The following is a 21,960-nucleotide window of genomic DNA, read 5'->3' as shown; positions in this document are numbered from 1 at the left end:
TATTAGGAGAATGGATATGGCGTTTGTCGTGGAAGTCAGGAGATCTGGGTTCTGGTCCAGGATTTACTGGAAACACTGTGTAGCCTTGGACAAGCACTGCCCAACTCTGGGCGCCAACTTGCCCATCAGGCAGGCAGCTGTTCTCTGAGGTCTGGAAGTGTATGAGAGTAAGTGGCGGAGAAAGGCGGGGAAGCCTGGTACAACAGAACTTGTCTTCAGTTGGCTCTAGCCTAACACTAGAGCTTGGGCCGACGGGAGGAGGCAGCAAGAGTCACAGACTAGAACCCCCGAGCCCAGCGCCGGGACCGCCGGCTTCCTCGGTCCCACGTCACTGGGGCGCGACGGCGTTGTCCGTCCTGTCCTCGAGGCGGCTGCGGTTCAGAAGGTCCCTTCGGTGAAGGCGAGTGCCGAGCCGACAGAGGGTCAAACAGTACTCGAGTCTCTCCCATGTTCAGTTTTCAGCAAACTACCTTCTGCCGCCCTCCCCACCTCTTCACCCTTACCCGCTCAGGAAGCCGGGAGATAAGACTCCAGCCCGCCGCGTCCAGAGCTAGACCTCAGCGCGGCTGCGCAGGGCACGTGCTCATCCTCGCCGGAGTCCCGGCGATTGGCTGTGACGTAACTTCCGGCGTGAGCGGCGAAAGCCGGGAGGGCGAGCGAGAGAGCGAGCAGGCAGCAGGCGGGCGGGCGGACGGCACGGAGGGAGGGTGCAAGCGAGCAGTGAGTGAGCCAGCGAGGGCGGCCGAGTCCCTAGAACAGCCGAGATTCCTCCCGTCCCTCTGACCCCCTCCCCGGAGCCCACAGCGCCTCCGGTCTCCAGTGGAGCGGACACGGCCCGGCCCGGCCATGGCCTCGTTGCTGAAGGTGGATCAGGAAGTGAAGCTCAAGGTAGCGGCACCGGTCCGGGCCTCCTTACCCCTCGCTTCGATCTCCGAGCAGTCTGACCGGCTCCCCACTCCCCATGGCGTCTTTGTCTCCCTGGGGACACCAGCTCTGAGCTTCCGCTCGGCTCAGCCCAGCCCCCCACTCCCAGAGATGGCATCGGGGGAGAGGATATTATAGGGTGGCCTTCTAAACCGCGTCTGGTGGTGGAGAGCCCCTGGGAGACCTCCGCGGACACGTGGTGGACTCAGCACTGTAGGCCAGTGACAGCTGGAAGTCCCCCAGCCCAGAAACGTCCCCCCCCTCCGGATGCTACCGCTGCTCTCCCCCTACCCTTGGCGTCAGGCCTGCCTGGTATCAAAGGCCCGGTCTGGATGGGGGTTGGCACGTTTGTGAGCTCACACCTCCCCTCTCTACCTGTCTTTTGTTTGCTCTCAAATTCAGACAGCTTCAGACACTGGAGGGAGGGTGGGAGGGGAGACAGGTGGGTGCTGCTCTTAAGCCCCGCTTCCCTCTCCCGAGATGGAGAAATGGATCCTCAAAAAAATAAAGTATTTACAGTCTGGGGGCCTCTCAGCTTCTCATTACAATTACAAGGTGAGGGGAAGACAGCTGGATTTGGGTTTTCCCATCCTGCCCTTACCTCTATTGGCCAGGTACTGACTTGGCTGTTACTGAATTGCTCTCTTTGTTAATTTTAGGTTGATTCTTTCAGGGAGCGGATCACAAGTGAGGTGAGTACAATAAACAGAAACATAAGTGTTGGTTGGTAGTTGGGAGTTTCCAAAGAAGAGATCTGTAGAGAGAGACCATCCCACAATTATTAATTGAGCTGTATTTTCCTTCATCTGTAGGCAGAAGACTTGGTGGCAAATTTTTTCCCAAAGAAGTTGTTAGAACTTGATAGTTTTTTGAAGGTGAGAGACCCTTTTCTTTTCTTCTGATTCCCCAATTTTTTTGGCACTGGTCTTTCTGTCAAATGGGACAAATCATGTGTTGATTCTATTTTGTTTTGTACTGTAAAACACTCTCATTTCTTGCCCTTCAAATGAAATACTTCTTTGTTCATTTTGAAAAGACTGATGTTGTTTTGGGGGTGGGTGTCTCTCTTTCAGGAACCAATCCTAAACATCCATGACCTAACTCAGATCCACTCAGACATGAATCTCCCAGTCCCTGACCCCATTCTTCTCACCAATAGCCACGATGGACTGGACGGTGTGAGTGTCCTGTGTTTTCCTTTGTATTCTGAAGCAATAGGTTCTCTATTCTCTGTTCTCTATTTCCTGGTCAGTTTGAACATGTACGAGGAGACAGCGGGATTCGGATCTAGGAACAAGGGCTCTTACAGACATGATGATTCCAGTACACCCCTTTTCAACCCTAATTTTCCTTTATAGCATGAACTGTATAACCTAATGCTCCACTGTCCTGGAGTGAGTTCCAAATAGGACTAATAGCTACAGGTTCCCTCAAGTTATCTGGTCTGTCCCTCTGGCTCTAAGCAAGATTTTTCTTACCCATCCGAATGTCTTGAGCATTGTTTACAGGATGAGTAGTTCTTACTATAGAATTGTAGTCCCTGTCTTTGCCCCTGCATCTTTAGCACCTAGCGCTTGTCAAGTTGTTCGTTCACATTTTTAAATAACACTGATAACACTGTATTGTTGTTTGAATTACTGTCTCGTCGATAGAGCTTGCAATTCTGGAAAGCAGAAACTCTCTTAATCGTCTGTATCCCCAACACTTAGTACTGTACCTGCTACATGTATTAAGTGCTAACTACATGTTTGTTGATTGAATATTGTGCTTCTTTGTGGAACCAGAAGATTTGTACATATTCCCTTAATTATCCTCATCTTGCATTTAATGGTTCATTTTCCCTGTTGTGTATAGTATCCACCCCCTCCCCTAATTGCTTAATGTGTTATTTGAAAGGAAAAAGTGTAAGTTGTCTTGTGGCAAGAATGTTTTCTTAAAGCCTTGTGTGTGCTTAGTAAATTGTGCATAAATTAATAAAACAACTTATGGGGCCAAAGAAGGGATTGGACTTGCTTGAAGGGTGACTTGTGATGGGGGTATGTCAAGAGCAGGCTAATTGCTGTCTCTGTGTCCTTAGCCCACTTACAAGAAGCGAAGGCTGGATGAGTGTGAAGAGGCCTTCCAAGGTAGGAGCCCGCCCCACCTTACCCACTCCCTGGCTAGCAACCTGAGCAGGAGGATTGGGTCTGGTGGTCTCCTGGTCAGGAGATAGAATCAGATTTTATTTTTCAGAGTTAGCATTCTCAGATTCTCCAAACATAATCATTATTTAGCACCCAAAACCTAATTTCCCAATAAACAGAGAGGGTTTAACGTAGTGTGGACTGCCAAGGGAGAGAGATTAGAAGTGGCTACACATCTCAGATTTTTCACAGAAGTCCCAGTTTTGTGTTATTTTCTCTTCCTTAGTAATATTGGTACATTAAATCTTTAGAGCATATTTTAATTTCTTTATTCTCCAGACTTTGGTTATACTTTAGACACTCCTTTGCTAATACGTACATTTTCTCTTTTTGATTCTCTTGGTGGTGTCATGGTTTGCAGATAGGGTTGTGATAGATAAAAGGCAGAGGTCATAGCATCTCATGGGTTTGGGAAGAAGAGAGAAAGGTGGGGGGTGTTAATGTCCTCCCTACCCCAAGCATTTGACTTTCGTGTCCCTGCCAGGAACCAAGGTGTTTGTGATGCCCAATGGGATGCTAAAAAGCAACCAGCAGCTGGTGGACATTATTGAGAAAGTGAAACCTGAGATCCGGCTGCTGATTGAGAAATGCAACACGGTGAGGCGGGGGCTTGTGACCTATGGGCTGACCCCATAGCCCCAGACCCAAATAGCCTGGCTTGAACTGAAAAATGTTGGATGTGCATTGGGAGGCATGGACGTTATAGGGGGGTTGGCACATTAAGTGTCTTGGCTCTTGTGCTTCTGGCATGTGACCCTAGCGGCATGGATTGTATACTTTCATGGCTTCAGCAGAAAAGGCAAGGATCCTCATTTATATACTGTATTATTTATCATATGTATTCTGGTCCCCTCACCCCCCAGGTCAAAATGTGGGTACAGCTCCTGATTCCTAGGATAGAAGATGGGAACAACTTTGGGGTGTCCATTCAGGTAACGTGCTCGTATTACAAACGGGAGAGGAAGGTTTGGGAGGTTTACTTTCCTTTCCCCTGCTTTGCCTGTTTTCCCTTTCCCTTTGGTCTGCTCTCTGGGTGACTTGGAAGTGACTTGACCCACTTGGTTTTTTTTAGGAGGAGACAGTTGCAGAACTAAGAACTGTTGAGAGTGAAGCTGCATCTTATCTGGACCAGATTTCTAGGTAGGGCTGCTTGGGCCTGGCCCAGGAATCAGGGACTGGTGATGTGGCAAGCACTGTCCAGGGTCTCCTGCAGCTTCCTCCTCTTCTCTCTCCTTCCAGATATTATATTACAAGAGCCAAATTGGTTTCTAAAATAGCTAAATATCCCCATGTGGTAAGTAAGGGTTTGGGGGTCTGAGGGTGGAAGTGGAAGGAGAGGGAGACCGTTTCTGGGCAAGAGCTGCCTGTGCGCAGTCTGATGTCGGGAACTAGCCTGTTCTCTGCCCTCCTTTAGGAGGACTATCGCCGCACCGTGACAGAGATTGATGAGAAAGAATATATCAGCCTTCGACTCATCATATCAGAGTTAAGGAATCAATATGTAAGTAGCCTGACATATTACCTGACTGCCCACGGTCACCCTGGCTATTAGTTCTGGGGATCATTTTCTTGCTGTGCTCTGGGGGTCAAGACAGGGGATGGAGTACGATAAAATGAGTAGGATAAATTCTCATCAACTGAGTGTTGAGAACCATGAAATCTTTGGGAGCACGTAGCTGGGGACCCCCTTTCTCTTTGGACAGCAGGGAGTGCAGTGCAGTGTAGGCATGAAGATACGGGCATTAGAGTCAGACGGGCTTAGGTTCAGAACCAATTCTTCCTGTAATCTGTGGCCTTGGGCAGGTTGTTGAACCTAAAACTCCAGTTTCTTCATCTCTAAGATGAAACTTAGAGTATCTACAGCACCAAGGTGGTTTTTAAAAGTGAGTGAAATAGGGGCGCCTGGGTGGCTCATTCGGTTAAGTGTCTTGACTTTGGCTCAGGTTGTGATCTCGCAGTTCATTGGTTTGAGCCCTGTGTCGAGTTCTGTGCTGACAGCTCCGAGCCTGGAGCCTGCTTCGGATTCTGTGTCTCCCACTCTCTCTCTGCCCCTCCCCCTGCTCACACTATGTCTCTCACTCTCTTAAAAATAAACATTTTTTAAAAAATGAGTGAAATAACACATCAAAGACCCAGTATAATTGTTAGTACATTAGGTGCTCAGTAAATGTTAGTTGTTGCTAGACACTTGGGTCCTGGGAAGTACCCGGGAATCCCGTGTGTGGGTATTAGAGAGGGGAGGTGGCCACCCTGAATTTGCATTCTGGTGAGTGAGATTGGGATTATGCGTATGATTGCTTAGGGATTTGTGGTTGGTATCTTGTTTCCTTGGGAAGTTGGGGTGGAATAAATGTGTGATTTTCTGACCTTTTCTCCCAGGTCACTCTACACGACATGATCCTGAAAAATATCGAGAAGATCAAACGGCCCCGGAGCAGCAATGCAGAGACACTGTACTGAGGCCAGGGCCAGGGCCAGGGGACTCTGTGAGTCTGGCTCAAGACCGACATTGCCTTGGTTTGTTACATGACTATCGTGATGGGGAAACTGGCTGGAAATAGTAATCACACCTCTCTCTGTTTTTAGTTAGAGTCTAATGAAACTCTCATGTAGTTCTGTGACGTGTTTACCTCTTTTTTCAGGCCTCAGGAACTCTTCTATTTCCTTCCCTAATACCCTACACCCGACCTGTCCTAATTTCTGGAGAACTCCAGGTTTGTGTGTGCAGGATATCAGCACAAGAATATTTGTGTTTTCTCTCCCTGCCCTTTCCCTCCTGTGTCTTGGGCTTTGTGTTTTTTTCCTTCTTTTGATTAGTTGATTAGAAGCTGAGGGAACTGGAAGGAAAGTGCTAGGTGTTTTTTAGGAACTGGAGTCGGGGGGGGACCAGCTCCTCTCCTCTGACATAAGGTTAGTGTCTCTTGCCACTGTGTGGGACATTGGATCCTCCCTCCCACAGTTTCCCTGGTAATGACTTAGGGTTTCCCATTCACATACCTCCCACCTTGAACCTGATCATGACAAGAAACACCTTAGGCCTTCAGCCAAATCCCTAGCTCCTTGAGATGTTTTTATAACTAGGATTTTCACATACACATATGTGTGTGGTATACACAGACAGACAGAGCATATGCCTTCCTACTCTGTTACCTGATTTCCCCATCCCTTCATCTGTGGTGTTGTCCCATACACCCCGCCCAATCCCATGAACCCTGTCACACATCATTCAGAAAGTGATAGTTGTCTTAGTCCTCACCCCCCAGGGCCCTTTGTTTTGCTATTATAGCCTCTTGGTGCCCAGAGGCTGGTAAGTTGGAGGAGAGCTAAGAGATGAGAAGCAGAGGATTTGGGGAAGGCCCCATTCTCTGTGACTCGGGTCCTTTCGGGCGTTATTGCAAAGGATGGTCCTCTGACTCCTGGTTGCCTCTTCCCAGGCCAGTTGTAAATGGGGTGGGGCTGTCTGCAGCTGTGAGGGCCAGATGCTGCTGCTCCTGCTGGGCTTTCCTATGGGAAAAATATTTCTCTTATTTATAGTATTGTGCTTCCAAGGAAAGCAGCACCTGTGTGTGTGTGTGTGTATGTGTGTGTGCGTGCACACGTGCACGTGCGCATCGTGTGTATGTGAAAATCTGCTGGGCAAGTCAAAACTATAGAAGAGTTGCCTCCTATCTCTCTAATCTTCCAGAGATATCACTTGATACAGCTTTTCTGTTAGCCGTCATCAAACTCCCACTTTTTCATTCTGCCACTACTGGAGAGTCCGTATCTGCAGTCAGCCTGCCAGTGACTCTCAGTATCTGTTTCTGACTTTTATTCTTCCCCTGTCTCCTTGCCTTCAACCCCAATCACATTTCCACCCAGATGCATCATTTTTACTCCCAAGTATGCTGTAGAGAAGGAGTCAGGATGCTGTCTTCCCATGAATAGTACTCAGTAACAAACCAATTGCATTTTAGTTGGGCAGTGCCCCTACCCACCCTCCAGATCCCTTCCAGCTGAAACCCTTCCCTACTGCCACCATGTGTTTCTCAGTTTCCCTTTTTGTTTGTTGGATTATTCTGCCCTTTCTTCTCACTCTACCACCCTTGGATCGTAATGTAAAATTCTTTTACCATGTCAAGAAATTATTAAAAATGCAGGTACTTTGACCTCTTTCTAAAGCTGCAGATCCTGGTGCGATACTCTGGTGACTAGGGACATACCCGTACTCAAGTGCGTGCACATGGGCACACCCACCTCCACATACACCGCCAGCCACCCTGTTGGGGATTTTTATACCAATTGAGCTCTTTTCCCTAAAATAATGGGAAGACTGAGATTTCTGCCAACCCAGAGGCCGGGGTGGTCCTTCATTTGTGTTCAGTCTGAATTAACGTGAAAGTTTGCTCTTCCCGAACCTAAGCTGCTTGTCTCTCTCCTTTCAAGATCCCAGCTCCTTCCTCTCTTCCTTGGTGATACCCATGAACTGCCAGTAGAGGCCACTCTAGTTCCACGTGTGGGGAATCACCTGGCTCAAGGCACACCCTACCCTGTCATTTTCTATACTTTATACTAATTTTCCCCACTGAGTAGTGGCTTAAATTTCTCGAGGAGATACCAGGGACTCCTGGTTTTGGTTTTCCAATGACTTGGAGGGCTGTCTAGGACTCTAGCTGAAATAAAGTTTCCTTAACTTCTACCTTGCAAAGTAGCCTTCTGGTATCCAGCGATCCCCTCATTGTCTGCAGAAAGAGATTCGAAATCTTGAACAGCGGAGGAACATTTGCTGAATTTGGTTTCAGAGCTTGGTACCAGTAGCTAACAGTTTTTGAATGCCTCCCCTGTGTTGGGCTCTGTTAAGCACGTTATGTGCATGACCGTGTTTAATTTTCATGAATCTTGGGTAGTTTACCCCTTCTTTGTAGGTGAGGACACTGAAACTCATGATAAGTGACTCCTCTGAGGTCCCACAGCTTAGGGACGGGTTGGTGGCGGTTGGTGTACAAATCTGACTGCTGAGCCCAGGTGCTCACTGCTTCTGTCCCACTAACTACGTGGGAGGCCTGATATTACAAAGCAGGGGCTTGGCCTTTGGCAGCTGGCCAAGTGCTTCTTGCTGAACCGGGTCCTGGGAATATCGGGGGTAGTGCCCGCTAGGAGGTAGGAAAATGGATAGTTCCGTGCCTGCGTGTAGCACACAGCACTTCACCGGGCATCTGAGATCTGCATTCTGCCTCAGACCCATTCTGAGTGAAAGGTAGAGCTTACAGTTAATCCCTTGAGTCTAGTCTAAGTGATAGTGATCAGAACTCTTACCAGTGCTGCCACCAGGAGTTCAGGGGCAGGGGACAGGCTGTGCACGTGGATGTAGTGCCTTGAGCCAAACCACGGAATAGAAAATTGGAACAGAATTATATAAATTAAAGTCAGAAATTTCCTGTCCAGCCCACAGGGTGGAGTTTTCTCCATTCCTATCCATCCTACTGAATATAAACCCTGATTTGATGTCAGTAGGGGGAAGGAGCAGCTGGTAGGACTCACATTTCAGCTTTCTGAGTTCACCATGAATCTCAAGGTAGTCCTTGTGTTCCTGGCACTGTCCCTCATTACCATCTTTGCCCTGGCCTATATTTTGCTGACCAGCCAAGGTGGCTCCAGCCAGCCTCCCCGCTGCCCCTCTGTATCCCCCAGTGCCCAGCCCCGGACACCCCCCAGCCAGAGCCAGCTGTTTGCAGACCTGAGCCCAGAGGAGCTGACGGCTGTGATGAGCTTCCTGACCCGGCAGCTGGGGCCAGGCCTGGTGGACGCAGCCCAGGCCCGCCCCTCGGACAACTGCGTCTTCTCGGTGGAGCTGCAGCTGCCCCCCAAGGCTGCTGCCCTGGCCCACCTGGACAGGGGGAGTCCCCCGCCCGCCCGGGAGGCACTGGCCATCGTCTTCTTTGGCGGACAGCCCCGGCCCAACGTGAGTGAGCTGGTGGTGGGGCCGCTGCCGCACCCCTCCTACCTGCGGGATGTGACGGTGGAGCGTCACGGGGGCCCCCTGCCCTATCACCGACGCCCCATGCTGGGAGCGGAGTTTGCCCAGATGTGGAAACATTTGAAGGAGGTGGAGCTACCCAAGGCACCAGTCTTTCTGGCTTCTGTCTTCAACTACAGTGGCTCCACTCTGGCACCTCTGCATGCCACCCCCAGTGGCTTGCGCTCAGGGGACCGTGCTACCTGGATAGCCCTCTACCATAACATCTCAGGTGTTGGGATTTTCCTTCACCCAGTGGGGCTGGAGCTACTGCTGGACCACAGGGCCCTGGACCCTGCCCGCTGGGCTGTCCAGCGGGTCTTCTACCTTGGGCGCTACTATGCAGACTTGGGCCAGCTGGAGTGGGAGTTTAAGGCTGGCCGGCTGGAAGTTGCTAGAATTCCTCTACCCCTGCCGGATGGGGCTTCATCCCTGAAGTCCCGAGCCCCCCCAGGTCCTCTCCCCCCTCTTCAGTTCTCACCTCAGGGCTCCCGATACAGTGTGCAAGGGAACCTGGTGGCGTCCTCCCTCTGGACATTTACGTTTGGTCACGGGGTGTTCAGCGGCATGAGGATTTTTGATATTCGGTTCAAGGGCGAGCGAGTGGCCTACGAAGTCAGTGTCCAGGAGTGTGTGTCTGTCTATGGTGCCGATTCACCCAAGACAATGATGACCCGATACTTGGATAGCAGCTACGGACTTGGCCGTCACAGCCGGGGCTTGGTTCGGGGAGTGGACTGCCCCTATCAATCTACGATGGTGGACATCCACATATTAGTGGGCACTGGGGCAGTCCAGCTGCTCCCGGGTGCTGTATGCGTGTTTGAGGAGGCCCAAGGACTACCCCTTCGGAGGCACCACAATCACCTTGAGAGTTATTTCTATGGTGGTTTGGCTGGCTCGGCCCTAGTAGTCAGGTCTGTGTCATCCGTAGGCAACTATGACTACATTTGGGACTTTGTATTGCACCCAAATGGGGCTCTGGAAGGGCGGGTCCATGCCACAGGCTATATCAACACGGCTTTCCTGAGTGGGGGTGAGGAGAGCCTCCTCTTTGGGAACCGCGTGGGGGAACGAGTGCTGGGGGCGGTGCACACGCATGCCTTCCACTTCAAGCTGGACCTGGACGTGGCAGGTGAGTGCTTGGGTGAGGATTGAGAGTTGGGGTGGAGGAGAGGGAAGGGAGACCCCCAAATCAAGCCACAAGCAGAGAGTGGCATGCCAGCACCACGATACATTGTGGCGACAGAGAGGGACTGGTGTGTATTCAACTGCAGTCAGCCCGAAACACCAGGCTGACCTGGCACAAGAGGAGGGATGCCCTCACCCGGCTCCCCTGACTTGCTGTGAAACTAGCGATTGTGAAACTAGTTTAAATGCAATGGCTGTGCCTGGCTGCCTTAGTCTCGAGTGACTCCGCGGGTAGTGAATTTGCCCCATCATCTGGGGCTGGAGTTGGGGCTCTGAGATTTTCCTAACGGATTCTGAGGGTCAGTGGTTATGGGGAAAGCAGGAAAAGGAAGCAGTCTAACAAGGTTTTCAGAGTAGAGAGGTGGTCCTGGGGCATAAGAAGGGTGGGGACACTAGTTGGGGGTTGCCTCACAGGATTTCGTAAAACTAGACAGAGTACAGTGGCCCCACCATCCTCCTGGGGAGGGTCATTTCATCTCTGCCAGCACATGTCATAACCAGCCCTCCAGTGACACAGCAGGCATGTAAGTCGTGCTGCAAGTGTAGAAAGGGATTTCTCAAGTGGGGCTCAAAGCACAGAGAGGACTTACTGTTCCTGGCAGATTTTTATCAAGAACAAAATAACTAACAATAAATCAAAGACTAGGAGACCCAGAAAGGAAAATAGAAGTCTCCGGCCCTTTGGCCTAAGGAGGGTGGGGGGAGATAGGACAAGAAGGGACTGGCCAAGTATAATGCTCTGTAACTACACATCTTGTGACACATTTTCTTATCCTCTTGATTATAAAGACACGATTTGGGGTGGGAGGAAAACTAAGAACATGTTTGAAATGAGCATATTAATTAACTATTCTTTGACGTATTTGGAACAGGACTTTTCTGACGTGAAGTTTCTCTTGAGCGTTTCTGGTATTAAAGAGCCTGTCTAGGGGTCCCTATAGTGCGCAGCCCAGGCGCCTGCGTACGGACAGCCTGCAGAGGCACTGGGCTCGGTGCAGCGCTCTGTGCACCATGCCAGGTGCCTTCACAATAGGTCCTGTTTAAAGGAATGGACAGCCTGAGCCTGCAGAAAGAGTATACGCATGTGCCAAGTGGGAAGAGGAGTGTACATTATGAGTGCAATCGAATCCCGGGGAGGTTTCAGCCAATATAAAATCTAAATCTACTCACTTCTGAAAAAGAAAAACCAGAGTGGTCCCCACCTTGTGGAGAAAGGAAGCAAAATATCAGAGCTGGGAGAAATATGCAGAGCACCCTGGGAAGGGGATTGGGTGTTTCCAGCCAGCTTCTCCAAGACAAATCTCTCTTTGATAGTTAACAAGAATGTAACTAGCCACCTGCATATTCTTTTCCACTTACAGAGCTCAGCTACAGAACAGCTCTTACTATGCCCGCTGTAGAGATTCAGAAAGAATCAGAAGAGCCAAGAATTGGTCCAAGATCTACTAGGTAGACCAGTTGCTAATAGAACTTTCTGCAGTGATGGATATTCTCCATCTACATTGTCGGATACGTTAGCCACTAATCACGTGGCAACTGAGCACTCAAAATGTGGCTAGTGTGACTGAGGAACTGCATTTTAACTTAAATGGGTCTAGCCACTTGTGATCTTAACCGTACTGAACAGGGCAGGTTCAAAGAAGATGGGCCAGCACTCGAATCCAGACCTGGGTCCCAGCACAGAGTGCTCTCTGATGAGCTCTGCTGCCCCTTGTCAGGCCAGTGCAGTGGGCATCGTGGGGGAACCAAGGGACCGTCTCACCTGGTGTGGACCTCCTTTCCCCCCTCCTCCCCCTGGCAGGGCTGAAAAACTGGGTGGTAGCTGAAGACGTGGTGTTTAAACCTGTGGCAGCCCCTTGGAGTCCAGAGCACCAACTGCAGCGCCCACAGCTGACTCGGCAGGTCCTGGGAAGGGAGGACCTGACAGCTTTTTCCTTGGGAAACCCCCTTCCCCGCTACCTTTATCTGGCTAGCGACCAGACTAATGTCTGGGGTCACCAGCGCGGGTACCGAATCCAGATCCACAGCCCCCTCGGCATTCACATGCCCCTGGAGAGCGACATGGAGAGGGCCCTCAGCTGGGGGAGGTGAGGAGGGCTCTGGGCACTGGGTGGTAGGGAAGGACTGGTCTGCTTCCCCATCCCAGCTCTTGGAGACCCCAACTCACTACCCTTAGCTTACCATCCACCCCCCTACCTCGAAGATCCAAGTAGATATGGAATGGGGAGTGGTCTCACACAGAATCTGATCCAAAAGACTTCTAGGCCAGTAACGGACCCTGACATTTTCTGACACCACCTTCCTTCAACATTCCTGGTCAGATACCAGCTCGTGGTGACCCGGAGGAAGGAGGAGGAATCACAGAGCAGCAGCATCTATTACCAGAATGACATCTGGACACCCACCATGGCCTTTGCTGACTTCATCAACAATGAGACCCTCTTAGGAGAGGTTGGTAGCCCCAGAGGCAGAGGAGAGGGTCAATTTATGCTCAATGTCTTGGCTGCCCAGTCCCTGACCGTAGGTTGGAGGGCATGGTAGGTTTCCAGTTCTCAGATTCAGGGGCCAACAAGGGTCATTCCTCTTGGGGTGAGATTAGCTCTGAGACCCTGACCACTCCGACGCTTCTCACAGGATCACCCTGCCTACAATGTGGGCCCAGGGCTGGGCAGAGGTGGAAGCAAGGCTGAGGCTAGGGGCTGGGCATCGTGGCTGAGGGGGGTGGTTCTCTGGGTTTTGCCTCCAAAGTCTTTCAGCCTCTTCCTCTTCCTGCAGGACCTGGTGGCTTGGGTTACAGCCAGCTTCCTGCATATCCCCCATGCTGAGGATGTCCCCAACACTGTGACTCTGGGGAACAGAGTTGGCTTCTTGCTCCGACCCTATAACTTCTTTGATGAGGATCCTTCCATCTTCTCCCCTGGCAGCGTCTACTTTGAGAAGGACCAGGATGCTGGGCTCTGCAGTGTCAACCCTGTGGCCTGTGTCCCCCACCTGGCAGCCTGTGTCCCAGACTTGCCCCCTTTCTTTTACCAGGACTTTTAGCCCCAAGGGTGTGGTGGGACATGGAGGGAGGTTGCTGAGATGTTTGTACCTTTCTCTCTGTTCTCTCTTCCTGCTCCCTTGACTCTTACCTATTAATGTTCCTTAGGAAACAGCCTCCCATACTATACCCTTATATATCCCCTCCATTAATTCCTATTTTCAGTTCATTTTAAATGATGAATTTATACAAATGATATTATTAAAATATTCAAGCAAAAACATCACAATTCTACCACTCAGAAATAGCTAGTGTTCACATTTGGTGAATGTTATGCCAGACATTTCTTTATGCATATGCATTGAAATGGAAGAATAGATGGAATTTTGTAAAAATAGATGGTGTGTGTGATTTATAATAAAAGGTATTACAAGATTTTTATTGCTTGAATTTCTTCTATTTGACTTTTGAAGTATCTAGAATCTGGCTTCCCCCAGCCCCCGTGCCCCCTCCAACCCTCCCCCCCCCCCCCCCCCGGGGAATATTAAGGACTCTGGCTAAGGAAATTAGCAATGGAAGAAGAGAGGGCAAGGGGGATAGACCTGGCCAAGGAATGCTGCTTGGGAAGCTACAGGGCTGGTGGTGGGGGTTTCCTTGGAAGGAGAACAATAGCTCCAAGTTACAGGCAAGGGAACATCTGGCCCTGGGAAGGTGGGGGTTGGGGGAAGAAGCCAGGCTGAAGGGGACGGGGGTCTGCTCTGTGCAGACCCACCCAGCTCCTTACTGGTGGTGCTTTTCCAGGTTCTGGCTGATCAGTTGCATTATTTTGAAATCCTACTCTCCTCTGCCTACCCCAGCTCTCCCCAGTTCCAACCCTGACCCAGAAAGCAGAGTCTGATTTGGAGCCTGGAAGACAAAGCCATGTAAGGTCTGTGGAAATCTCTGCCGCCCTGCTTCTGGCCCGCCCCCCAACCCCAGCCTGCCCCGCCCCCTCCCCCAGCCTTCCCATGTCCTTCCCACCCTCCCCACCCTCAGTATCCTGAACCGCTGAATACCCAGAACCTTAGCCAGAGTCCAGGAGACCCCTGTATAGAAGCTAAGAGACCTTCCTCTGCTGACCTGAGAATACACGTCTCCACTCCAGCTCAATTCTCTGTCCTGCTGTCACTGACAATGAACCAGAAGACCAGTCTGGTACTCCTCGCTCTGGCTGTCATCACAATTTTTGCCTTGGTGTGTGTCCTGCTAGCTGGCAGGGGAGGAGATGGGGGTGAACCCGGCCAGCCTCCCCGCTGCCCCTCTGTCTCCCCCAGTGCCCAGCCCCGGACACCCCCCAGCCAGAGCCAGCTGTTTGCAGACCTGAGCCCAGAGGAGCTGACGGCTGTGATGAGCTTCCTGACCCAGCAGCTGGGGCCAGGCCTGGTGGACGCAGCCCAGGCCCGCCCCTCGGACAACTGCGTCTTCTCGGTGGAGCTGCAGCTGCCCCCCAAGGCTGCTGCCCTGGCCCACCTGGACAGGGGGAGTCCCCCGCCCGCCCGGGAGGCACTGGCCATCGTCTTCTTTGGCGGACAGCCCCGGCCCAACGTGAGTGAGCTGGTGGTGGGGCCGCTGCCGCACCCCTCCTACCTGCGGGATGTGACGGTGGAGCGTCACGGGGGCCCCCTGCCCTATCACCGACGCCCCATACTGATGCGAGAGTACCGGGACATACACCAGCTGATCTTCAACAGAGAGCTGCCCCAGGCTGCTGGGCTCCTCCACCACTGCTGTTTCTATAAACGCCAAGGACGGAACCTGGTGGCGATGAACGTGGCCCCCCAAGGTTTGCAGTCAGGGGACCGGGCCACCTGGTTTGGCCTCTACTACAACATCTCAGGGGCTGGGTTTTTCCTGCACCCCGTGGGGTTGGAGCTGCTGGTAGACCACAAGGCTCTGGAGCCTGCCCACTGGACCATCCAGAAGGTGTTCTTTCAAGGCCGCTACTATGAGAGTTTGGCCCAGCTGGAAGACCAGTTTGAGGCCGGCCTGGTGAATGTGGTGCTGATCCCAGACAACGGCACAGGTGGGTCCTGGTCCTTGAAGTCCCAGGTGCCTCGGGGTCCGAGTCCTCCTCTGCAGTTCCACCCCCAGGGCCCCCGCTTCAGTGTCCAGGGGAGTCAAGTGGCCTCCTCATTGTGGACTTTCTCCTTTGGCCTTGGAGCTTTCAGTGGCCCAAGGATCTTTGACATCCGCTTCCGGGGAGAACGACTAGCTTATGAGATCAGTCTCCAGGAGGCCTTGGCCATCTATGGTGGAAATTCCCCCGCAGCATTGCTCACCCGCTATATCGATGGCAACTTTGGCATGGGCAAGTACTCCACTCCCCTGACCCGGGGGGTGGACTGCCCCTACCTGGCCACCTACGTGGACTGGCACTTCCTTCTGGAGTCCCAAACCCCTAAGACAATGCGTGATGCCATTTGTGTGTTTGAACAGAACCAGGGCCTCCCTCTGAGACGACACCACTCAAATTTCTACTCCCGCTATTTTGGGGGTCTTGCAGAGACAGTGCTGGTCCTCAGATCTGTGTCGACCTTGCTCAATTATGACTATCTGTGGGATATGGTCTTCCATTCCAGCGGGGCCATAGAGGTCCGATTTCATGCCACCGGCTACATCAGCTCAGCGTTTCTCTTTGGTGCTGCCCGAAGGTACGGGAACCAGGTTGGGGAGCACACGCTGGGCACCGTCCACACCCACAGCGCCCACTTCAAGGTGGATCTGGATGTAGCAGGTAAGATATTCCAGCAGAAACAAGGATTCCAGAAGAGGGGATTGAAAAGTTGTCTGTTTGCTTTGGGTTTTCTGGAAGTTATCAGGAAAGGCAGATCTGAGCATGAGTTGTGGTTTGGGAGTTTCATACTTCCACTTTTGTTGGACGGGAGAAAGTTGGCTGCTGAATTTTATTTGGATCTTAGCTCATTGGCTGAGAGCAATGTCACCCTCCCTCCACATGACCTCATCTGAAAATCTTGAGAAATGGCAAGGCTCAGGGAGGAGGCAGCCTCTGGCCTCACAAGGTCCCCTTTGCCCTCCTCCCTCCCTCCCTCCCTCTTATACGGGCCCCACTTCAGGGAGGCAGCCCTTCATTTTTCAGTTCATTTCTCTGTGTGTGGCCTGTGGTGCTGAGGTTTTGGAGGCTCTGTTTGCATTGTGCCAAGTCCCTGGCACATGCAGGCCCGTCATGGAATACCCCAGGTTGTACATTTCCTTGGGAGATGAAGCCCCCTCCTCCCTGAAATTCCATGTCTCTCTGGGCACAATACACTTTATAGCATAGGTGCTGTGGAGTGTTCAGATAGATCCTGGGGTTAGTGGTCACCGAGAGAGCCAAAGATACGTGAGGTCTTGGAGTCTGTCTTTCCACTTTTCTTCCCCACATTAAGTCAATCACCCATTTTTTTTCTGGTCTGCCTCCAAAATGTGTCAAAGCCTTGCTGGGCCAGCCTTCTGTCTGCTGTTTCCACTCTTCTTCCTCTCAGGTCCAGGGGCCACCTACCAGCCTGTGCCTGCATGCTCCCCTGGGTAGCTCCAAGTTTCCCCATCACCTATAAGATCCGCACTCAGAGGGTGCAAGGCCCTTCCCCTCAAGAGTGCGGCTCCAGCCCGCCTTTCAGGCTCCTCCCCCGGCTGTCTTAGCCACGCCCACCCCTCCGAGGCCCGGGACCCAAGAGTCACCCCAGTCACACACGAGTCAGGCTTCTATGCTTTTGCTCATGTTTCGTCCCTGCCTAGAACGCCCTGCTGTGCTGGTCGTATGTCCTGATACAAGGCTGAAAGGCACCCAGGAAGGCCCCCTTTCCGGCCTGCGCCGGTATTCCTGTGACCTTGGACCGTGAATGTGCTCCTCTCGCACAGCAAGCCAGCCAGGGCTTTGCCTGCTGCAGCCTCCGTGAGAGCAGGAGGGAAAGCACAGGATTTCATTCCTCCGTGTGTCGCAGGGCTGAGCACAGTCTCTCCATTAATAAGTGTGAAGGATTAATGAATGAAATCCTTGAGGAAATACTTTACAGGTCAACAGTTTTGGCTGAAAGATCAGGGATATCTTGGGGAGAGGGAAGGGGAGCAGGGGGCACACCCAGTTCTGGGTTTCTCTTTGGCCCCACTCCGAAGCAGTGAGTGGAGGGGAGGGGACAGAGTCCAGAGGGGACAGGGCAGCTGCGTGACCAGCCCTCCCTCCCACTCACCTCCACCCCACCCCGGCAGGACTGGAGAACTGGGTCTGGGCTGAGGACACGTCCTATGTCCCCACGGCGGTACCCTGGAGCCCCGAGCACCAGATGCAGAGGCTGCAGGTGACCCGGAAGCTGCTGGAGACTGAGGAGCAGGCCGCCTTCCCCCTGGGAGGCACCCTACCCCGCTACGTGTACCTGGCCAGCAACCACAGCAACAAGTGGGGTCACCCGCGGGGCTACCGCATCCAGATGCTCAGCTTTGCCGGGGAGCCGCTGCCCCAGAACAGCTCCATGGAGAGAGCCTTCAGCTGGGGAAGGTGAGCGGCAGGGTGTCAGAGAGGGGCTGGGGGAGGAGTGAGAAGGAGTGGGAACCCAGCTGAAACTGTATTCGAGGGAGAGGTGGGAACTCCGTTAGGATTTCCCAGTTGCCAAAATGCATGCACCGGGCATATGTTCCCTGCGGAAGGCTAAGTCCCAGGCGGGAGACCCCTTCCTCATTTTGGATGGGGGGAGACGCCATGCTGTGAAATGGCAGGGGGATGATCAGAAAGGAGGATGTGGAAAGAGGTTGGCTGACCCACTGAGGTAGCACCAGAGTCACGGTACGAGTGAGATGGGAAGCCGGAGGTCTGTGCACTCAGCCCCCCTTCCATCATAATCAGGCAGCAGGACAGGGTTAGTGACCATGGAGGCCTGACCAGTGCCTCCCTAGGTACCAGCTGGCAGTGACTCGGCGGAAGGAGGAGGAACCCAGCAGCACCAGCGTCTACAATCAGAACGACCCTTGGGCCCCCACTGTGGATTTCACCGACTTCATCAACAATGAGACCATTGCTGGAGAGGTCAGTTGACTGTGGGAGGGTGAGGGGAGGGAGACAGGGGCACAAAGAGGAGCCCCACCTTTTCTTTAGTTCCCTGAAACCCATCTGGTCCCCCAGGGGCGGAGCTGACTCCTGCCTTCCGTGCTTTTGCGGATCCACCATTACCTCATGGGAGTTCATTTGCAGACACTGGCCGAGGCCCCAACCCATCCTGGAGACCCTGTGGCTTTCTGAGTCTTGGCTTCATGGACTTTGTCCTTTGGGGGCCTCAGGATTCAAGGAGGGCTGGAAGACCACACTTCTTGTGTGTAAAGCTTCTCTCATTTCTGGCTTGACCTCTAAAAGATTAATTTCTGAATGTCAGACACTTTTGCCTCCTAAGCCCTGGTCTCCCCACTCCATCCTCCTCTCAGTCATAGCTGGGGACACGTGGAGAGCGAGAGAGAGGCTAGCTAAAGTAGCCTGTGGGCGTCATTCCTCTGGGGGTGGATAGGCTGATGGTGGCATGATGAAACATGTCCGAAATGGAGAGCACAGGCTGGGACAGGGAGGCAGGGGCTGCTCCCAGTATGAAGCTGACTACGCTCGGACTCCTGGGCCAGTGGGAAAACTGTTTAAAGACTTAAGATCCTTTCAAGGAAAGGTGGGCTGGCAAGGTGGATCTGTACATACAGGGCTACTGGAGGAGGCAGGCATGTCCTTCGCAAAGCCAGGGCTCAGGATCATCTTTCTTCTCCCCTGCCAGGACTTGGTGGCCTGGGTGACAGCTGGCTTCCTGCACATCCCACATGCAGAAGACATTCCCAACACGGTGACTGTGGGGAACGGTGTGGGCTTCTTCCTCCGGCCCTACAACTTCTTTGACCAGGACCCTTCCTTCGATTCTCCTGATTCTGTCTATTTCCGGGAGGACCAGGAAGCTGGGGCCTGCGAGGTCAATCCCATGGCCTGCCTCCCCCAAGCTGCTGCCTGTGCCCCAGACCTCCCTGCCTTCTCCCACGGGGGCTTCTCTCACAGCTAGGGGGGTCCCTGGGATGGGGGAATGTGGCCAGGGGCTCCAGGGCCAGGGTGTGTGGGGAGGGAAACAGTGGGCACTGGGCCAGGCAGCCTGGTACCCTCTTTTCTCCCAAGGCCCCTCTGTATGGCCCTCCCTGACACCCCCTCCCTGCTGGGAGCATCCTGAGCCTGTGATGCCCAACCCTGGGGGAGGGGCAGAGACACAACTCAGCTTTGTTGGCCCCAGACCTGCTGGGTTCCTGTCCCAGAGAGAGTGGCCAGCTGAAGCCTGGACTGATGGCCAAGCTTTTTCCAGAAGACTCCTGTTTTTTGTGGGTTTGTTTTTGTTTTTGTTTTTTATTTCTGGCTTTCCCAAATCTTTTTCATCCATCTCCAGGTTTCTCCTGAGCCTCCTCAGTCCCTCACTTGGGAGGTGAGGGTGGCGTTTCTGCACTGGGAATAGTCCCCTAGAAGCCCCAGGGCAGGGTTCCTGCCAGGCCTACATATCCACGGATGAGCTAGAAGGGGTTCCTTAGCCCACGTTCCTCTTATACAAGGCCTCCTTCTCTCCCTCCTTCTCCCTTTTGCCTACTGTTTCTTCTTCATTTCCCACCTGTTCTTATACCCTGAGATTTCCCTCCCAGCCCTGAGAAGATGTTCCTCTGTCCCGATGCTCCCCTAGCCTTGATTTCTCAACTTAGGTCTCCTCCCCTGGCTCTATGCCTGTGGAAGTCTCAAAATGCAAGGGACATCTAGTTTGAGAGGACAATCCCTGTCTGTCCCCTGTGTCTGTCACAAACCGGACTAGGAGTTGTCCCCACCCCTGTCCTGGGGCAGGCTGTAATTCCCCGAGAAAGTTCCCTCCGCCCCTTTGTATTCACCTGCCTCGAAGTCTCCGGCAGAGGACGGTCACACAGACAGCAGCCGCTCAAGTTAGCATTTGAGGTGGATTTGTGGGTGCAGTGGTAATGAGGAGCGGTCATTTTTGCCAGCGGTGTATGTGACCAGTGACCTCTACCCCGCAGCAACAGACATGGAAGGCTGGTGGGCACCAATGGTGAGAAGCAGTGAGACCCAAGAATTCCAGCAACCTAGAGGTGTCCAACACAGGTGGCCATGCAAATGAGCTGGGCGGGGCCGGGGGTGGCTCCCACCACGCTGTCCTTCAAGGGGGTCTGGGCGAGGGATGAGTATACCAATAGTGAGAGATTGGAAACAACAGAAACATCCTTTCCTAGAGGATTGGTTAACTAAATTCTTGTACCGCCTTACTATGCAGCTATAAAAAGAATTCTCTTTCTTTGTATACTAATATGGAATGATCTTCCAATGCGAACAGCAAGGTGTATGTAGTGCCCCTCCCCTCTGGGTTGTAGAAGGGAGGAAACTATAAGTACATATTCACGTGGGGGCCCCTGGGTGGCTCAGTTGGTTAAGCGTCCCACTCTTGATTTCAGCTCAGGTCATGATCTCACAGTTTGTGAGCTCAAGTCCCACATTGGGACTGTCAGTGCAGAGCTTCCTTGGACTCTCTCTCTCCCTTCCTCTCTCTCTCTCTGCCCTCCCCCCCCCCCCCCCGTCTCTCTCTCTCAAAATAAATAAACTTTAAAAAAATACATATTCACTTGTATATGCATATTCACAAGAGACTAGTGATACTTTTGGGGAGGGGAACCGGGAGGTGGGGACGGGGCAGGGAGGAGACTTAGCACACTATATACCCTTTTGTATATTTTGAATTTTGAGCCATGTGACTGTATTACCTATTCAAAATTAATAAAAAATGGACCCAACAAGGACCTGACTTTTTTTTTTTTTTAATTGACAAGTCTTTTAGGAAGGGTTGAGGGTAGGTGGAGGGTTAAGTAAGTGAAGGTATGGACCCAGGGACTCAATTTGGTAAAGTTTCTGAGACCCGGAGAATGGATGTGGCCTCTGGTAACTCCTTTGCACTTTCTTGTCTGTCTATCCCCGATAACAATGCGAAACTTCAGCCACCCTCTCTCACTCCCTCTCTGTCTCTCTCTCTTTTTTCCTCCTCTCTGTCTCTCTTCAAAGAGGAGACAATGAGAAACAATGGAGAGAAGTGACCTCTGCCTGCTGGAAGCCCAGGCCAGGCCAGGAGGTGAAGTTCAGGAAACCATTTTGGGCTTCCGCTCAGCCTCTGACCAGAGGGAGACCCTGTCTAGGGAACTCAGGCATCACAGAAGCTTCTGCTACCTTCTGTGCTGCCCCAAGCCCAAGTTCACTTCTAGGTCAATGAAACAGTGGGTGGGGATACATCAGTAAGCTGGAGAGAAACTAGGTTCCAAAGAACAGGGAGGAAGACCTCAGCGAGGACAGCGGGCCAGTGACAGCTGCGTTACTTTGTGGCACTGCCTGCCTGGGGTGAAAGGAGTGACAACACAGAAGGAGACTGAGGACAAGGAGTGACTGAAGACTGAGACAGAGGAGAAAAAGGATGTCATGACCAGCTGTGGGCTCTGACACTGACTTTGTACTTCTCTTTCTCCGACCTAAGTAATTTAACTTCTCCGCTACAGGCTGACTCTTCTTATGGTCAACCGCACAGTGGTCACTGCTGGGGGAAATGGAATAAAGGGATGCTGGCGTCCACCCCTCCCCCCTCCCCATCACACTGACATGAAGCTTATGA

At 52.4% G+C, this 21,960-nt stretch overlaps 3 protein-coding genes across 9 annotated transcripts; all 3 read left to right on the top strand.

The window, feature by feature from the left end:
• Positions 1-619: 619 nt before the first annotated feature.
• PSME3 (proteasome activator subunit 3) lies at positions 620-7,273 on the top strand. 2 transcript variants are annotated; one of them, XM_047845872.1, is made up of 11 exons: positions 620-888; positions 1,584-1,616; positions 1,737-1,799; positions 1,998-2,102; positions 3,002-3,050; positions 3,592-3,704; positions 3,971-4,039; positions 4,180-4,247; positions 4,347-4,401; positions 4,522-4,608; positions 5,487-7,273. In XM_047845872.1, exons 1-11 carry the CDS (start codon positions 847-849, stop codon positions 5,565-5,567), a joined length of 765 nt encoding a protein of 254 aa, XP_047701828.1. In that variant the 5' UTR covers positions 620-846; the 3' UTR covers positions 5,568-7,273. The 2 variants fall into 2 exon arrangements, with proteins under 2 accessions (XP_047701828.1, XP_047701827.1); XM_047845871.1 differs by lacking the exon at positions 620-888 and adding an exon at positions 1,361-1,479.
• Positions 7,274-7,932: 659 nt separating this feature from the next.
• AOC2 (amine oxidase copper containing 2) lies at positions 7,933-13,708 on the top strand. Of its 3 annotated transcripts, none has more exons than XM_047845868.1 (4): positions 7,933-10,237; positions 12,095-12,191; positions 12,615-12,744; positions 13,069-13,708. In XM_047845868.1, exons 1-4 carry the CDS (start codon positions 8,650-8,652, stop codon positions 13,333-13,335), a joined length of 2,082 nt encoding a protein of 693 aa, XP_047701824.1. In that variant the 5' UTR covers positions 7,933-8,649; the 3' UTR covers positions 13,336-13,708. The 3 variants fall into 3 exon arrangements, with proteins under 3 accessions (XP_047701824.1, XP_047701823.1, XP_047701826.1); XM_047845867.1 differs by having other exon boundaries at positions 12,095-12,380; XM_047845870.1 differs by lacking the exon at positions 12,095-12,191 and adding an exon at positions 11,655-11,742.
• Positions 13,709-14,009: 301 nt separating this feature from the next.
• On the top strand, positions 14,010-21,043 carry LOC125158723 (membrane primary amine oxidase). Of its 4 annotated transcripts, none has more exons than XR_007149464.1 (4): positions 14,010-16,046; positions 17,519-17,804; positions 18,189-18,329; positions 19,054-19,182. XR_007149464.1 is itself a non-coding variant. In XM_047846083.1 (4 exons), the coding sequence occupies exons 1-4, from the start codon at positions 14,447-14,449 to the stop codon at positions 19,327-19,329; spliced, it is 2,292 nt and encodes a 763-aa protein (XP_047702039.1). In that variant the 5' UTR covers positions 14,010-14,446; the 3' UTR covers positions 19,330-21,043. The 4 variants fall into 4 exon arrangements, 2 of the variants coding, with proteins under 2 accessions (XP_047702039.1, XP_047702040.1); XR_007149463.1 differs by having other exon boundaries at positions 18,150-18,329; XM_047846083.1 differs by having other exon boundaries at positions 18,200-18,329; positions 19,054-21,043.
• The last annotated feature ends 917 nt before the right edge of the window (positions 21,044-21,960 follow it).

Source organism: Prionailurus viverrinus, unplaced genomic scaffold, assembly GCF_022837055.1.
Source record: "Prionailurus viverrinus isolate Anna unplaced genomic scaffold, UM_Priviv_1.0 scaffold_35, whole genome shotgun sequence".
NCBI classification, from domain to species: Eukaryota; Metazoa; Chordata; class Mammalia; order Carnivora; family Felidae; genus Prionailurus; species Prionailurus viverrinus.
Note: the sequence above shows the minus strand (reverse complement) of the source record. Positions and strands in the feature narration are given on the sequence as shown.

Bases quoted from the DNA above. Each gene is read 5' to 3' on its own strand.
- PSME3 (XM_047845871.1), top strand. From the start codon at position 1,405: ATGGAGAAATGGATCCTCAAAAAAATAAAGTATTTACAGTCTGGGGGC. The intron at 4,402-4,521 runs GTAAGTAAGGGT...GCCCTCCTTTAG, and splicing joins TAGCTAAATATCCCCATGTG to GAGGACTATCGCCGCACCGT. The intron at 4,609-5,486 runs GTAAGTAGCCTG...CTTTTCTCCCAG, and splicing joins CAGAGTTAAGGAATCAATAT to GTCACTCTACACGACATGAT.
- AOC2 (XM_047845867.1), top strand. From the start codon at position 8,650: ATGAATCTCAAGGTAGTCCTTGTGTTCCTGGCACTGTCCCTCATTACC. The intron at 10,238-12,094 runs GTGAGTGCTTGG...TCCCCCTGGCAG, and splicing joins GCTGGACCTGGACGTGGCAG to GGCTGAAAAACTGGGTGGTA. The intron at 12,381-12,614 runs GTGAGGAGGGCT...ATTCCTGGTCAG, and splicing joins AGGGCCCTCAGCTGGGGGAG to ATACCAGCTCGTGGTGACCC.
- LOC125158723 (XM_047846083.1), top strand. From the start codon at position 14,447: ATGAACCAGAAGACCAGTCTGGTACTCCTCGCTCTGGCTGTCATCACA. The intron at 17,805-18,199 runs GTGAGCGGCAGG...GTGCCTCCCTAG, and splicing joins AGAGCCTTCAGCTGGGGAAG to GTACCAGCTGGCAGTGACTC. The intron at 18,330-19,053 runs GTCAGTTGACTG...CTCCCCTGCCAG, and splicing joins ATGAGACCATTGCTGGAGAG to GACTTGGTGGCCTGGGTGAC.